This window comes from Saccoglossus kowalevskii, chromosome 8, assembly GCF_978046115.1.
Source record: "Saccoglossus kowalevskii chromosome 8, keSacKowa6.1, whole genome shotgun sequence".
Classification (NCBI taxonomy): Eukaryota; Metazoa; Hemichordata; class Enteropneusta; family Harrimaniidae; genus Saccoglossus; species Saccoglossus kowalevskii.
This window is the reverse complement of record NC_140648.1, coordinates 6,936,319-6,954,111: the sequence shown is the minus strand read 5'-3', so window position 1 is coordinate 6,954,111 and position 17,793 is coordinate 6,936,319. Positions and strand designations below refer to the sequence as shown.

The window sequence follows — 17,793 nt, the reverse complement described above, 5'->3', positions numbered from 1 at the left end:
AATGATATAGAGTTAGAGCTTAATAGTTTGAACCCAAATAAATCCAGTGGCCACGATCTCCTTTCTCCCCGCCTCCTAGAAGATGCAGCCCCTACATCAAACAACCATTATGTCACATTATCGATCTCTCCCTCACTGCAGGTATTTTTCCAGACCAAATTAAACTCGCTACTGTTTCACCAATTTACATGAAAGGTTCTCCCTATTTAGTAAGCAACTATAGACCCCTTTCTATATTGCCAATCATCAGCAATATTATTGAAAAAACTATTAACAAGCAATTAATTTTATTTATTGACAAACATAAAATCATTAACAAATATCAGTATGGCTTCCGAAAAAAATATAGTACTAAGCTAGCACTAATTGACATAATTGACGACGGCAACATAGTTTTTGGTGTATTTCTCGATCTAACTAAAGCCTTTGATACAATCAATCATGAAATCTTACTATCCAAGTTACTCAATTATGGCATCCGGGGTACTCCTCTAAATTGGTTTAAAGATTATCTATCTAATCGTAGACAATATGTCCATGTAGATGGTTATCATTCCTCGACCCTACCTATCAATTATGGAGTTCCTCAAGGATCTGTCTTAGGTCCTATACTTTTTCTTTTATATATAAATGATATTTCTAAATCCTCTCCTTTCTTCCAATTTAAATTATTTGCTGACGACTCTAACTTGTTTCACACACGAACATCATATTCCATTCCTGTAGCAGATATAGAGTACAATCTGTCTTTGGTTAACAAATGGTGTAATGATAACAAATTAACTGTCAACTCAAACAAAACTAGTTACATGTTCTTTTCCTCGTCACATAAACGAGTAAATCATGACAATCGGCCTATATATATGAATGATACCATTCTAAACAAAGTTGATGAAACAACGTATCTTGGCGTGCGATGCCTCACTTGGAAACCACATGTTAAGCATGTTGTTAACAAAATATCCCCTATCATCGGATTAATCAGCAAGCTTCGCCACTATCTCCCAAAATTTGTGCTCATTATGTTGTATAATGCCCTTATTCTTCCGCATCTCTCATATGGCCTTGAAGTCTGGGGAAATACATTTCCCTCAACAATTACTCCAATTTATAAACAACAGAAGAGATTAACACGCATTATTCTATTCAAAGACCAATATACTCACAGCAAACCTCTGTTCTATTCTTTAGGAATTCTTAATATTTATGATTTATTCAAATATCAGCTATGCACTTTTATTCATGACCTTCGGCATCAACAATTCCCTCGTAATCTTTAAGACTATTTCTTTTTTCATTCCCACAACTATTCACTCGATCCATAACCAATTCTGACTTTTCCCTTCCCAAAAAGAGAACAAATAAAGGTCTATATGCAATTGATTATAATGGTTCAAAACTATGGAATGCTCTACCCAGTCATTTGAAACTCATTAACAGCCGTGCAAAGTTCAAAAAAGAACTCAAAATGTACATGTTTTCACTATAAGTTTGCCATTTATGGTTGGTTAAATGATTGATTAATTGGTTAGTGATTGGTTGATCAATTTGTTATTTAGGTGGTTTATTGGCATATTGGGTAATTGATTAGCTCCTTAATTAGTTGATTAATTGGTTGGGTGGTTGGTTACTTGGTTGGTTAATTGATTGATTGGTTGAATGGTTAATTGATTAGTTTGATTAATTTATTGCCTTATTTATTTACTCTGCATTTCTATGTTTAGTTGTATGTATTATTTATTTACTATTATTAGTCTTTGTAACATTTGTTGTAATAATCAATTGCGTTAGGTGAATAGTACACCCTTCTCATTGAAATAATTGTATACAGGGGAACAGACTTGTCTAACATTACGATTGCTATCTTCTGTTACCCCTGCCATGGATCAGTTGCTCATTTTCTTTTTAATTATTTTTTAAATATTTATTGTGTTGCAATGTACTCTCTCTCTTTTTCTTTTTTGTCGTATGTTTGTAATTCTTTGTACAACCTGTAATCTATGGCAAATAAATAAATACAAAATTTCATAGTCACACGCCCATGAGTTGTAGACCGGAGCATTGTCCTGCAGGAGAAGGAAACTTTTGCTGATCTTGCCCCGCCCCTTGATTTTGATAGCTTCTCTTAATTTCATCAAAAGTGAAGCGTAATAGGCTCCTATAGTTGTGGTACCTTTTGCCAGGAAATTTGTCATCACTACTTTGTCCTAGTCCCAGAAGACTGTGAGCATGACATTGCCAGCGAAATCGAAGGGCTGTCCCTTTGCCTTCTTTCGAGGTGGTGAGTCTGAGTGCTTCTACTGCATTGACTGGGCTTTGGTCTCTGGATCATAGTGATGGACCCAAGTTTCATCCTGTGTTATCAGTCTTTAGAACAATTTTGACTCATCTTCTTGGCACATCTCCAAATTCATCTTCGAGCACTTGACGCGTTCTAGCTTCTGGAAAGATGTGAGCAACCTGGGAATCCATCTGGCAGACACCTTATGCATATGCAAGTGGTCATGAAAGATAGTTTCCACAGACCCTGTACTAATCTTGACCTCTTAGGCTATTTGGCGAACAAAAATGGCTGCCTCAACTTGTCGGACAGATTCCGTCAATGCCAGAAGAGGGGCGACCACGTCTGGGAGGTGTTTCCACAGACTTCCGGTCATGTTTGAATTTACGATGCCAGCGTTTTACAAGGTCATATGATATGGGGCATCATCGCCATATGTTTCTTTCATTTCATCAAAAGCCTCCTTCGGTGTGCGTCCTTTTAAATACAAAAAGCGGATCACTGCATGACACCCAACTGGCTCCATTTCACACCTGACTCAGTTCAAATACCTGTAAATCTGAAACCACAATTAGTTCAGAGCTGCTTTTTACAACATATCCCATAGAGATGTAAATCATTACACATGCACATGGAAGTGGGACAGGGGCATTACTTATTGAAAACATCTCGTATTGCGTTTGGTGTAAGTGACTTGGAATTTTGTTAACTTTCTTCTTGTATTTCATTTGACATGCCAAATAAGTTGATGTGTATGAAGTTTAAATCCAGTGTGTCTTCACGTAGATACTGTAATAAACTGTTGGAACTGGTTGCTGTTGTTATATTTGTATTGAAATGAGCTTTGTAGGATACTAGAGACAAATATTGGATACAATTTGCATGTGACGTCTAGCAGGTTTACACATTTCTCGTGGCAGCTGTTAAAGGGGCACTACTTATTTGTTTCTGAAGATCTGACATGAAGTACGATGTTGCGTGGATTCTGGAAACCATTTTCATTTAGTCTTCTCGAATGCAAATCATTATGCTTGTCAATGGAGTTACCGATAATTTTGTTGTATATGCCTTTGTTTGACAATGGATTGCGTTGATGGTTTTTCTCCATCTGTATTTTGTGTAACATCGTTTTTCGTGGGTTGAGAGCATTAGAGATACTTGTCGTGGCATGTTTATTATTATCTTTGCTGAGGTAAATTGCAGTGTTCCTTGTAGCTATTCTTCACTCAAAACCTTGCAAGAGTTCTTCATCGTGACATTGATAATAAAGGGTGCAGTACCAATATTTCAGTTTAGAGCTTTCTTCTGTAGATGATCTTTGAGTGGTGAATTTGTGGCATTGGCAAAAGTAACAGATATTTCAGAAATGGTTGTATTGTAACTGTTTTGTTTCAGTCATAGTCATGATGATGTTGAATGACTTTCAATATATGTGAGTTATACATCTTATTAAGCCTTTGTACAGTTTCATCATGTCAATGTTTGTTCTTGAGTATATCAGCGATAATGTTCTTTAGCGATGTTTATAATTACTTGATCTCACTCTGGCAATTTTTATTATAGATCGCACTTCAGTATCTTTTATTATTTCACAAAAGTTTAAATCAGAATAACGTTTCTCACTTTGAGCAGTGATATTTCTGTTTTGTTGTATTCTGAGGATCACCAATGTCAATTTTTTATTTGTGACTGGAAGATGAGATATCGTATTGGTGGGCTGATTGTGATTGTACAGGGCATGCACATGCCGTAGTTTGAGCAGAATCATCAGGAATAGGTATTGCATCAGAGTCACAAATGGGGTCTTCGCCATTTTGAATGACAGGTTCACGTATTGGCCGTGGGTCGCCATCTTAGCTAGTTAGTTTACATTTTGGTTGTCTATAATTGTTGATTCTACAGCCACGGTTAACTAACAGTGACTTATCATTTTTTATCCTGGAAAAAACTGTCATACCTGTTTGTTATTTACAAGTTACGATTTAGGTAGGTGTTGTCCTGTAGTTGATTTCTGAACAAATTGCATTCCAGTATTCATATCAATGCGTTCATCATCTTTTCCTCAACAATGATAATCAGATGAACGTCATAAGTCGTAACGTCGTAACGTCTGCTTTATCTTAGTTATTTCGGATTCATAGATGAAGTTTTCATCTTTTGTAGAATGAATAACGCGATATTCAGTCTGGTCAGATAAATTTCTTTTGTCTTTGTTCATAGACGCCATCTTGAATATTGAATGACTTGACATGTGATTGCATCACTACATATGCTTCATAGAGCGATATATATATATATATATAGTGTTTTAGGACCTATAATCAACATAGAACCGACATGCAAGCTGTGTTGTCATGTTTAGAGCACTATCAATTATTAGTTATTTGGGGGGAGCGTGAATGATACATGCTTGCAATACATTACAAAACTGTCTCAATTCGTTAATGTTTACTATTTTAAGCAAGAATAAAATCCTGTATTCAGACACAGTTCTTAAAACTGTTCAATATTTTGTGCATGTTTACTTACTTCAACACGGCTGGCACCGTGTATTGATAAGTATTCAGTACAAAGCACAACACGGAAATCTGCACGTACACTCGAATAGCATGCGCTATGTGAACATATGGTATATTTTGTAACACTGCTGTTACAGCTCGCAGTTAGTTACCATTTTGAGCAACAGAATCGCAAAATATATATCAGAACATCAAAAAAAAAACTGAAAATATGTTGGAGAGTAAACAGTTGTATTTATTTGTTGAATACTTATGTTTGCACTGAACATGATTATTCTTATATTGGTTCGATACATACGATGGTATAATTATTTAAATTAGTATCCATACATGGTATGTAATTGTCATAATCCTATGTTGTTATTATACGACTAATAAGTCATAAGACCGACACCAGCTGTCTTCATATGTCACTACAGACTACAGGAGGCAAGTAACTGATTTTTTGTTTGTTTATAATTGCCTTTTTATTATGTATTTTATGTCGAACACATAAAACTATTGTTTATTTTCATCACTGCGTGTAGTATATAATATAACGTGTATATCGATAGCTATAGCAGAGGATATGGGAGAGCAGCAAATCAAAAACAGTTTATAATATTCAGAAGTCGCGGCACGAAATTTTGCAGGGGGCGGGATCTGCTGACACAAAAGCTCTCGCGCCAAAGGCGCGAGTGGTCGCACACTGTCGCCCCTCCCCGGTGTCGCCGCTACTGCTATTTTACTCACAAATTTACAGCGGACGCAAAATATTTACTTACACCTAACTCCCGCACCTGGTAGGCAACTACCGAGAGACTTTGCAACATCCCCAAACACTTACCTAGATGACCCAGTGACCGTTGTAGACGTAAATTTATCCAAAAAATCATGTTTGTTTTTTGATATCAACACATTATTGTTTTATGCATACATATTTTGAACGTTTCTGTAAAATAATAAACCTAGTTCATACACATATTTAAAAACGCCCCTAAACATATAATGAAATTGCCCTCGTGAGAACAGTTTAGTTTTGAATAGAATTTCTGATTTTGAACAATTATTGCTATTATTGCGTGTAGACGAAGACACTCGACTCCTGTTATTCGCCTCCTGTTGACGTAGGCTGGGATTGTCACATAATGTATATTTTTTCCGCGGGCTGGGGGGGGGGGGGTAAGAAAGCTGCTAAGTCCTTCGGTACTTGCCTACCGGATGCGGGAGTTAGGTGTATGTAAATATCTTGCGACCGCTGTTAAGAGATTGAGAGGAACAGCCGAATGAACTAAATTATTTTTTTATTTAGCTACAATAAAAGAGTTAATGCATTAAAATTACTTTCAACGCATATTCCCCATAATGTAATAAAATTTGCCATAAATTATGCCAGGCACCAGGACTATTAACTTTCAAAATCTGCCAGTCCTGCCAGAAAATATTTCCTCGTGTTTTCACACTCATTACAAAATAAAATGCAGATCACCTTGTCAATGTTAAAACTGGACAATTTACTTGTTGTTGATTTTCTCTGTGCGAAACGGCAGTAGACATCTCAGCAGTAAACTTCCTGATTGCCCGCGCAGTCTAGCATTCGTAATTAAAAACACTATATCAACGATGCTCGTTTATAAAATCTTAGTCGTATCGTATACATCGTAAGCTACCTTTCTTCCATTGCTGTCTTCGGTTAAGGCTCTTTCCTAAGAATTAACTTAAAGGGCGGCAGTCGTCGTGCCGCGTTCTGTTCGATATGAGAATCATAGCGACGTATACAACGCGTGTAAAATACATTGTTTATTTAGATGAAATTCGAACACGCGCTGCGCGACGACCACCGCGCTTTAACATATCGCTGTCTCGCACAGCTAACTACACATAGTTCATTTTTTTTCTTTCTAAGATGTCACTTGATCATGTACGTATGTGCTTTGAGACTTGAACAAGAGCGTCCCCATAACGAGGCTCCACTGTAATTGGTGCTTCCGGAAATTTTGTTGTTGTTGATGGCTATTCAGCAGCATGAACACTGCCTATTCATCTAAGCCCAAATCTATAATAAAAAAAATACAAGTTTATTTTAGTCGCGTTGAAAATAGAGTAAAGTACAAAAGACAACCAAATTAGTAAAATTTGAAACAGCTCTGACAAAGTGACAGGAGAGGAGAAACGGCTATATTACTCGACGTGATCCACCATCACTGTACGAAGATTGAATATGGTTGATCATAACAGGTTTCTGTTACAGTGACATGAAAACATTCTACAACTGTATCAATGTAAAAACATTAACATTTTTCATTCATGGGACAAGTGTAAACCAATAAATTCTCGTTTCATGTGTTAAAACTGCTATAATCACAGGTACATATAACAAATGCGGCTGTTTTAATGGGAGAGGATGAGCAACAATCTATTCATAGTCAAATTATTGTAAACAAATCTTATTTTTTTTACTAAAAGCTAGTTGTACTTAGAATTTAGTAATAATATTATTTAATATTTTTATTTAATTTGTCATAATATAATATTTGTTGATGCCTTTAAAAAAACTAATTATGTAAATGACGCTTGCAGATATATATCATAAATACATATCAGCTGTTTATTATATATGAAAAACAACATTAGACCATGACAATTACAAATGTATAATCAGATTTGAAAATGATCAGCTTTTGATAAAACAAGGTATGTTTTTCTTCATCTAGAATAATACCAGATGGCGCCAGTTTTAATATTTTAATTTTCTCCTTCTGTCCTAGACTTTAATATGATTTATTATTGTCTCTTGGTGTTGGGTGATATATGATGTTCATAGTAATATCAGTATATATCTTGAAAATACTGAAATATGATTTGTTTTGTCAATAATTCATTTGCATTATAATAATAACACGTGCTTAGGACGTCTGGTCATTCTTAACTAAATAGAATAAAATATAATAGAATACTTGACTCGAAATAATGTAAGAAATTACATAATTTATGGCCAAAAACGAACAAAGTAACATACACTGGCACATACAACAATAATAAATAAAACACAACAAAACACATTTAATAATTAGCATACATTTCTAAGACATTATGAATAATAAATCCTAGACTGTTGGCAATGAAACTATCTTTTGCTCTTAACAGTTTCTTAAACATGATCTGCTTAGACAAACTCTCAAATCGTGCATTGAGATTGGCACCTAGCAGTTTCCATATTTTTCAATTGAATTTACAATATCTTAATAAAAACCACTAATGTACGTTTTGACACACCCAGACCAATTATTTACACAATAGTCTAGGTAGTAAAAAACACGGACTCAAAATTGAGGATATGCGAAAATGGAAAAGATTGTTTTGAAGCATACTTTACATTTCTGTACAAGGGGTATTAAACTAAAACAAAATGGCCTATTTTCAGGGTTGGTCGCTCGCCTACATACAATGCCAGACATTATTTTAATTGCAATTTTCATAGGTATAGTGATATAAATTTTATTTGCGTAATTTAGGCTAGTCTAATCTCCAATTTTTAATATAATTGCATCATCTGAAGGTTTTCATAAGTGCACGAATAAAAACACTGACATTATTGCTAGCTCATATGAAGAAGGCGGTTGCGACTTTTCACAGGGTCCAGTCAAATATGAAACGAATGAATTTGCGTCACGCATAACTAAATAATATAACACATGTGTTTATTTTTAGTTCAAGAATGTGGAAGCACATTATTTTCTATAGCAGTGTATGCACCTTTGTAAGCCGTGCCATACCACTTGGTAGTTGGGACAAGGTAAGAATTGGATCATTTTAAAATAATACAGGGACCATGATTGTGACTCGTTGACAATCGTTTTACAACATGTATTTGTTTCGTATGTCTTGAGAATGTATAAACAGCTTAGCATAAAACCATGACGAATTATTGGGTGTTTTATGCTTTCCTCATGTACATGTTTAGGTCCATCAAACTCATACCACATTTCATCTATGCCAATTTTAACATGTGGTCAAAATAAATCTACATCCGACATGGTTAATCTATATGCTTATTTTGAAAACGAGTACTTTTTATTACGTGTGAAGGGAAAAAGATCAGAAGTTGTGATATTATCATTTTATGACAGTGAAAAGGATATATTGAGACAGTAAGCAAAAAGTTTGATTAATTATGGTACCTAGATTGACTTGATTTATTTATTTTGTATTCACATAGAAGCTCTGCGGGTATTGTCCTTGCTTAACCTCAAAGCATAGAATATGTGCATTTTGCATGTTTGCAAAAATATATCACTTATTTCTGTTCACGCATTCCCAAACTCCCACTGCAGTTCATTAATTAAAACATGGAGAGTCGCTTAACCAACTTTACATCACCAGAAAACACACAGGCAGCACCCACATTGTATATATATATTTGTGGTTGAAGCCGAAAACTACTGAAATTTCCAGGCACGCTCAAAATGCACACAGACTGAGACAGTAACCTTATTTTTGGGAGTGGCAGCATGGGGGATTTTAGTGGTTTAAAGGCTTTGTTCAAGGAGTGAACAACATTTATGGTTGGGCAATGAGTTCACCCAGCAGACAGCCAAGAATCCTATATCTGTGAGGTGAACCTTGAATATCTAGAAGAGTTGCATAATGTGCACAATATTGTCACAATCACACTAGAGTGCATAGTGGCTCAGAAAAAGTGAACTACCTCTTAAATGAGGGAAAGTAGAAAAGCTGGTCCCAAGGTTCATCAACAGTATTTGTTCACTCAAAAAATCTACATCTCATCAAATCATGTATTTTGGTATGCGCCTAAAACAAATTCATAAGTGTCCCTGCATTGAGCCAGCTCAGGTCAGTAGCCCTCAAACAGCCACCCTCCAGATTGCCCTCTCATTGAAATAGCAAAGCCTAAAAGCTGAGGGCAGTGTTTCCCTGCCAAACCAAGCCAGCGACCAAAATCAGTAAAGAAAGGATTTGGTTCTACAGACATCAGGTCACTTCTCAATTCGGGACCATAATGACAGCAAGCAGTCGAGCCACACATTCAAACGACTGTGCCAATGGCTAAAGTCGAATTTCGCGTGTGTATTGATGCCCAGACAACTTGGCAAATATGCCATGCCTGGCCGGTAGCTTGTTCATGTCACCCATGACATCATGCCCCAGGTCATCCTAGAGATGCTTTGGCCAGCTAAGATGATCACCATAGACCTATCGAGTTTCTTTCATATTCATAAATATGAAGCCATATTTATCACTCTAATAGCATTTATCAATGTATGGCAGCTGTGGGGCAAACAATCATGTGACAGAAAATGGAGGTCAGCTTCGTGGAATGGTTTGGTATTCTCACAACAGATTTTGGATCTTGAATTCATCTTGAGGCAGGTAAATATATCTGCTTCTCGAGCCATGTTCTAGCCACATCTTCCGAAATGTTGGCCTACTGCAGCAAGATTCACGGTGGCTGCAATGCACTTCAAATAGTCACTAGGATGTAATAAGAACTTGTAAAAGACAACCATGGCTGCATCACAGGTATAAAATCAAGCTTTTGGAAGTTTGATGCATGCCTTCCTTAGTCTTCTAGTTCCTCCTGCTTAGTCTTTCTGCAGTCCCAGCTTTCCTTATAGCCACGTGTTGGGGATCATTTCGGTCATCAAAGATGGAGGGGTGGAACTTGTTGGTTGTCAGCCAGTGTCATTGTCGCTCTCTGAATCTATCATACACTCATACAATCCACACAAAATTATAATATATATAATTATTTTAGGTGAAAGTAAGACTGGTATGTCTGGTGTCATATCGTCAACACAAACAGGAAACTCTCAGGCAATCAAAAGGGCCAAGATGTTTTGCTCTGCGTATCTGCCCAAGAAGGCCAGCTTGGATAGTATGCCATTTTGTTGTGAGTTCATATGTTGTGTGTGGAATATTCATCAATGAATGACAATGTGGGTTTGTCTTGAAAAAGTTCTTGGAGTTGATAATGTGTGATCAGTAATGAACCATCACGCAAATAGCCCACTGTGACGAAGCATGCCAAAGTATGGGCTCTCTAGCAGGTTCTGGATTTGTTTACAGCCAGTTTGCCCATCGATGATGAGGATCAATTGGGTATAATTTTCATCAATGGAGGTATCTACCATCCTCAATGTAAAGCTAGACATCTATTACATAGAGTTAGATGTTTAAAATGCCTTCTGCTGCTTTTGTGATGTGGATTTTTACACCCTCTAGCATTTTCTTCATGCCTGCCACTGCCATACAGCTGATAATCTTAGATGTTCTTTTAGAATGAGCCACAGTGCATACATACTAGTGAGATGTTCGTCCAAAGATACACCTGCCAACTACATTTCTTTTGCGAATATTGTCACCTCAGTGTGTTTCTTACTAGCTGGGGTAGCTGTAAATAACTTCTTTGCCTCATTCTATCACTGGTAAGTATGCATCCACTGACCTGGACGGGGAAACACTTGATTGTAATATCCAGCTCTTTGGATTCCCTGTCAAAACTGTCAGTGGGGTTCTATAAGAGAATCAGATATCTTTCATGCTGTTGGTTGGGGAATTTTAGGGTAATTCGTTACTCTTGTTGTTGTTGATGTTGTTCAGTCATAGAATATTGGGTAACAGCTTACATACTGTTTGCATATCTTACAGGCCAGATAAGCTTGGGTGTAGTGCTCAAGACTGATGTTGTCAATGTTGTAGCTAGCAGCATCATCATATGTTGCCTTCATCACATGGCTGTAGTCATCGAAAGTCAGCTCATACTTCATACCCTCAGTCCACTCTGGTAGAAGGGCATTGTTGGAAGCAGTTTTCATAAGCATTAGATATGATAGTATATTGGGTCTTACCATTGTTGGCATGCTTGCACCAATGAGCTTGGTAGTGTTTCTATCTGTGATAGTGGCAATGCCTTGGGTAGTTTTTCAGAGGTTGGTGTACCAGTGGTAGGCAGCAGGGTCGCAATAGACAATACCACATTCCCACTGATCTTTACAATGGCTTACGCTAGCTTTTGTACCACAGTGTGATTTTAATAAGTTCATGTCTGGCAGAGAAAATCAAATCGTTGCTAGTTCTGATCAGTTAGGCCTGGGTTATTGTTGAGGGTTAAGCTCGTGGCCAAAGTATTTGAACATTGGATGATTAAACAAAACACACTAAAATGAGAGACTTCAGCTTTGATGTCGTCAATGCTAGAGCAGACTTTATGGTTAAACAGACAGTAGCATGGCTTGCCATAATGCTTGCCAGAATGCAAAGACAGAGCCGATTAGGCTAAACAGCTGAAACAAGACATCAGGGCTGCCACACATAGTGCCTCAGATGCTCATTTGCACACACGTCTGGTATATCATATCATAGTTGACATGCTACTAGCTGCTCTGTCTCAATCTGTGTCAGTGCCAAGTATGTATGTCCTCGTCTGCAGCATGTCCTAGTCAGGGCCCAGACATAAGTTTAAATGTTGTCTTACAGACGTTCAACTCTCGACTGTGTGAACCTCTCTGTGTGTTCAAACTTAAAATTACCACCCTTTTGAAGTGTTAAACTACAAATAATGTGGACACATTTCTTCATACTCCAACATTCTGTTGATCATGTTTTAACTTGGGATCTGAACATTATTCCACATGATACTCTTACCTCTATATATCAAATGGAGTCACAATTTTAAAACTAATTAAGAACTTAATTTAAAAATATGCCAGACAATTGTTTAACCGTTACTTTGTGGTAATGTACAAAGTTAAATTCATAAACTTGAGACAATAAACAAAGTGGAGGCAAATTATAAAAATTACAAATTTACTGACAAGAGATGTTGTTGTCGCATGATCAAGTTTTTTTGTATATAAAATTGGTCAATATTGATTCATTGAAATGTTTTTTTCCCTTTATCATTATAAATTTACTTTCTTCATTTAATCTTTTACTTTGATCGCAGTAAAAATGGTATTTTATTTCATTCTTAGAATAAATATTGCAGATTCTTATTTCTGAGGGCAATTTCAATTTTGAGGTCGAACTGAACCGATAGATTGACTGTTGTAGATATTTGTTACCATTGTTAATTATCTGTGTATTTTCAGTTTTTCCTCGGGCTTAATATTTTTGGTATTATCTGAATTTATTTCTTTGTTCCAATGAATGATGACAATTCTTTCTACTTTTTCTGTTAATTATCTTTATTTAATTTATGAATAAGAAAACGACCTCATGCAAATGAGAATTTTCAAAGCTGTCTTTTCACTGCTAATCCCCGTTGATCGAAAAAAAAGCCTGAAAAAAAACAATGAAAACTTGTTGATGAGTTTGGTCTCTCATCAAAAGGATTGGCGGTTTAGAATGGCGAGTCACCGCCATGTTGAATAAGACCATTACCTTGACACAATTAGGTGTACTACGATTTATTAACAAGAGATATTAAATGCATGTGATTCTTGCGTTTGCACATTGTTTTGAATAAAACAATATCACATGCAAATCGATTGTCTCAACATATCGTCTATATCTTCTATTATATTGTTCTCTGAATTGTAGGATGAACAACCAGCGGAACTGCAAGGTGAAGGTACTTTTGAAGGTGATATGAAGTTAACGCCAGAGCAACTTACTGCAATTCAGGAACAGATAGAAGAACAACAAAACAGAATAGCGGCAAGAAAAGCCTATGCTAGTCTGTCTACACGTTGGGAAGATGCCATTGTGCCTTATAGAATCGAGCCTGAAAGTAGGTGTATTGTACTAGTTTCCTTTATGTGACTTATATTGTATCTTTCCTCTCACGGACGTCAGTGTATTGTCGCTATTAATTCATTCCCTATATTACAGGCCAGGGTGACACTGCTGTAATACTATCAGCAATTGCCCACTGGGAGAGCAAAACCTGTATTAGATTCCCACAATACGATCCCGCTAAACACACGTCATTCATAAGCTTCACAAAACAGGATGGGTAAAGTATAATTCAAGTTTTCTTTTGTGACAAATTTGTACAAGAAAATTACATATACAATTACATATTCTTAATCATTCAATGATACAATATCCATTAGAATGTTTTATTAGATATTATACTGTATATAATTGCTACTGTGTTTCAGACACATACCTTATACTCGTCTGCTGTTGAAACACCACCATGCATGTGTAGGAAGTATTAAGTAGAACGTGTATGTTTACATAATCTTAATCACGCTGCTTTTTAATGAAACAAATATATATATTTAACTTATTCATGCGTTAGTCATTCACTATATGCATTATTGTAGTCAGTTATGTGTTTCTGTCCAAGGGATATTCCGTCTGATTACTAATGTACACTGAAGACTCGTTCAGCTGTCCACACCGCGAATGAACGCCGACCCACAAGTTATATTTTTGTATACATATATATAAATATATTGTTATATTTTTCTGCAATAATTAATGTGTTGCTTAATGTGATAGATGTTGGTCATATGTTGGTCATGTGTTCACTGGAGCGCAGGAAATTTCTATTGGGAATGGATGTGCATACGTAAGTAATTGGCCCATGTATGTTGTTAGCACCGTGTTGATGTCAACCTATTTGATACACAGAATAAATCTAATATAAATTATTTTAACTTCATTTGTGATCTTTACCCAGTTACACTTAACAAATGTATATTATTGCAATTATTCAATGATTCATTGTATACTACATGCCCTTTAGGAATGTGGACATCCTTCTAAACAGCAAAATTCACAATCTCACCCATGATAACCACAAAGACAAAGATGACAATTTTAGTTTAATAACAAACATTAATATATTATGTTACAAAGTGCCGTATTATGCACATTCATAATCTGCTGATGCTAATCCAACAATCCACCATACAGCAAGAAAGTCACGTGATCAAATATATTTTAATAATATTTTGTTATTTTAGATGGGCATTGTTGCGCATGAGATTGGTCATGCAATAGGGTTCTTTCACGAACAAAGTCGCCCGGACAGAGATAATTATGTTATCATAAACGAGGATAATATTAAGGACGGATATGAGATTAATTTTAAAAAATATGACACAGGAACTATTAACACGCACCAAGTACCATACGACGTTGGATCTTTAATGCATTATGGCGCGAAAGTGAGTAAATACCAATTTGCATAGGATAACCTTATCAAACATAAGACGACCACATAGCCATGACATATGGCTGTCTTGACCCAATCAATGTTTCAGTTTTTCAGCAAGAATGGCCTAAATACAATAGATGCAGTTAATCCAGCGGATCAATCAAAAATGGGCCAACGTGATGGTCTCAGCGCCGCTGATATTCTGTTAGCTAATATAATGTACAGCTGCTCAGGTGGTAATTATGTGTCTTTCTTTCTAACACTACAACTTTTGTTTTTGTGCAAGTTTGTTAATCATTGATGCTCGGCATAGACATTGCTTCACAGTTCATTAACACGGTACCTAGATGACTCAACCGAATTACATACTTTTGTGTGTAGTAATGGTAAAACATTAACCTATAAAGTTCTTGCAATTATCTTGTTGGCTATCATGGTAAACAGGTCATGCCTACAGAAATAAATTACTGCAACTAGAGACATGTAGATGGCCGTGAGTTGAACACGATCAACACAATTGATATCAAGACATTGTTACACACTACCAATTGATCGTGAATGTGTCAAAACTTAATTAGTGTTTTTATTAATCTTTGAAATTTTCGTCGAATTAAGATGTTGCATAGAATACAGATGTTCAACCTATTATTTGTAGTATTGTGTTCTGAACAGTAATGTTTGCCCAACACATTCTGCTATGCCAACAAAATGCACCGTTTTGCAAATAAAGAAAAACAATTAATTGATAATTAAAAGAAATATTCACATAAATGAATTGCACCATTTTCATCATTCTCTGTGTAGTATCAGGTGATCCCCACATGAAAACATTTGATGGACGTCCATATACTTTCCAAGGTGTATGCTGGTATACTCTATTTAAAGACTGTTTCTCTCATAAACCTGATTTTGAAATCACCGTCAAGTTTGAGCCAAGGGGTGACAGCACCACCGATCATTTCAGAACAAGAGCAGTTGCCTTCAACGTTTCGGTCGGGATGGAGTATGCTAATGTTAATGGACTGGACGTGATAACAGTAAGTTATAGTAACGTGTCATTGTATCGTTTAGATCAATTGCATATTATTATTATTATTATATATTAAGCATTATATTCTAACATACATTGTATTATCGCAGGGGAATACAGGGCACGACACCGCCGCTAGATCAATCCGTGTTCAAAATGAACAGAACGTGGTTATATTAGAATTTACATCCAATAATACAACATTTACCTTGGAATGGGCTCTGAGGAAACACGCCTTAAAAGTAAATGTACAGGGTGCTACATACAATGGACGACTATGTGGTTTGATGGGTAACTCCGATGGTGACACACGTAATGACTTTCAGACACCTGATGGTAATGTTGTACTTGACGCTGCTGAGTTCGGAGAAAGCTGGGACGTAAAAGGCCAAACGTTAGTTCATTTTAAATCGAGCCGAATTGTTTGATGAATAAATTAATGCAGATATCGGACATATTTATTTTTTTAACACTGGCTAATGCATAGCTTTTTTAATAAATAGTGTACTATTTTTTCAATGCATTTTTCAGATGTGACTAAAATTATGGTTTTCTCAAGCCAGAAGATCTAGACATGATTATAGATGAGCTCTAGAAGAAATAAATAATAAACATGTTATTAATATCCTGGAAATTTGGTGGACGGGTGCCTTTATTGGTGGTGAAATTTGACTATTCCAATCAGATATTGCATAAATACACGTTTGTGAAATTAACGGTATACATTAAGAATTATAGAAATCTCAACCAAATGTATATGTTTTTTTTTGTTCTCACATCACCTCCAAATAAACTATTAAACAGAGAAAACAAACTAGACGTAGATACATACAGTGATTCAAAAATACTAGCACCTATACAAACGTATGATCATGAAACATGACATTGGAATTCTCAACTACGACAAATAGCTGCACTATTTTGCATCACAAAGCGTACTTATCATACACTGAATATACGAGCGACACGAAAATATCAATATATAATACATAAATATGTATATATATAAAGATCGTGTTATTTTTTGGTCAAAATTTGATATGGTTTTTAATCATTTCATTTATGTATATTCAGTATTGAACAACAAGGGAGAACGTCAAGCTGTTAATTGCCCCCCCCCTCCATGTGACAGGACAAGTTTTATGAGCAACTGTTCAAAGCTCATGTTCTATGTATTTTCGCACTATACAAAAACAACTAACCAATACGTTCAAAATTGGCATATATATTCCCAAGACCTTATTGCTTTTTTGGGTCAAATGTCTAGTCAGACTAGATTCAAAATAAATGACTGCGGGTAGACCAATGACAAACTGTTTAGTCTTTCTGTGAAACCCTTTGTTTGTTATATTCGCCACAGGACTTTTCAGTCATTGGACAAAATGCGCAAGGAATGGTGAGCAGATCTCGGCCCTCATGCAACATTTCGTGCCGCCGCCTCTGCTTTTTGCCCATGAGCTGACACGCAATGTGTGAGTGTTCTTTCTGAAGCATTTTTTGCGTTCTGAAGGTACAGTCTTTTTACTTTACAGTCATAGTTTGTAAGGGTAAGCCTTCTTATGCTTTTGGTGACTTAGTGTCACTATATTTTTGTTTCCATATGGTTGGCTAAACAGTATACGTCATAGTGCTTGTTGAAAATCTTATGGAATAGCGAAAAACAAAGTTGAAGTATACGTAATCGCTGCGAAAAAGAATTGCGTGTGCTTGCAGGGATGGAGAAGTGCTTCGGTAGCAGTTTCAATTGCTTTTTAAATTTTCAGTGTCAGATGTTTCGGCCTTTCTAAGTGTTTTATAATTTTAAATATAATTATTGCTTTAATGTCAACCTAAATATATTCACTGCAAATTA

General features: G+C 36.0%; 1 protein-coding gene across 1 annotated transcript; it reads left to right on the top strand.

Moving 5' to 3' along the window:
* Window positions 1-5,099: 5,099 nt before the first annotated feature.
* Window positions 5,100-16,693, top strand: LOC102807836 (protein SpAN-like). Its single transcript, XM_006816759.3, has 10 exons — window positions 5,100-5,229; window positions 8,491-8,575; window positions 13,342-13,531; window positions 13,633-13,756; window positions 14,251-14,320; window positions 14,718-14,921; window positions 15,018-15,147; window positions 15,716-15,948; window positions 16,052-16,335; window positions 16,473-16,693. The coding sequence occupies exons 2-10, from the start codon at window positions 8,498-8,500 to the stop codon at window positions 16,480-16,482; spliced, it is 1,323 nt and encodes a 440-aa protein (XP_006816822.1). The 5' UTR covers window positions 5,100-5,229; window positions 8,491-8,497; the 3' UTR covers window positions 16,483-16,693.
* Window positions 16,694-17,793: the final 1,100 nt, after the last annotated feature.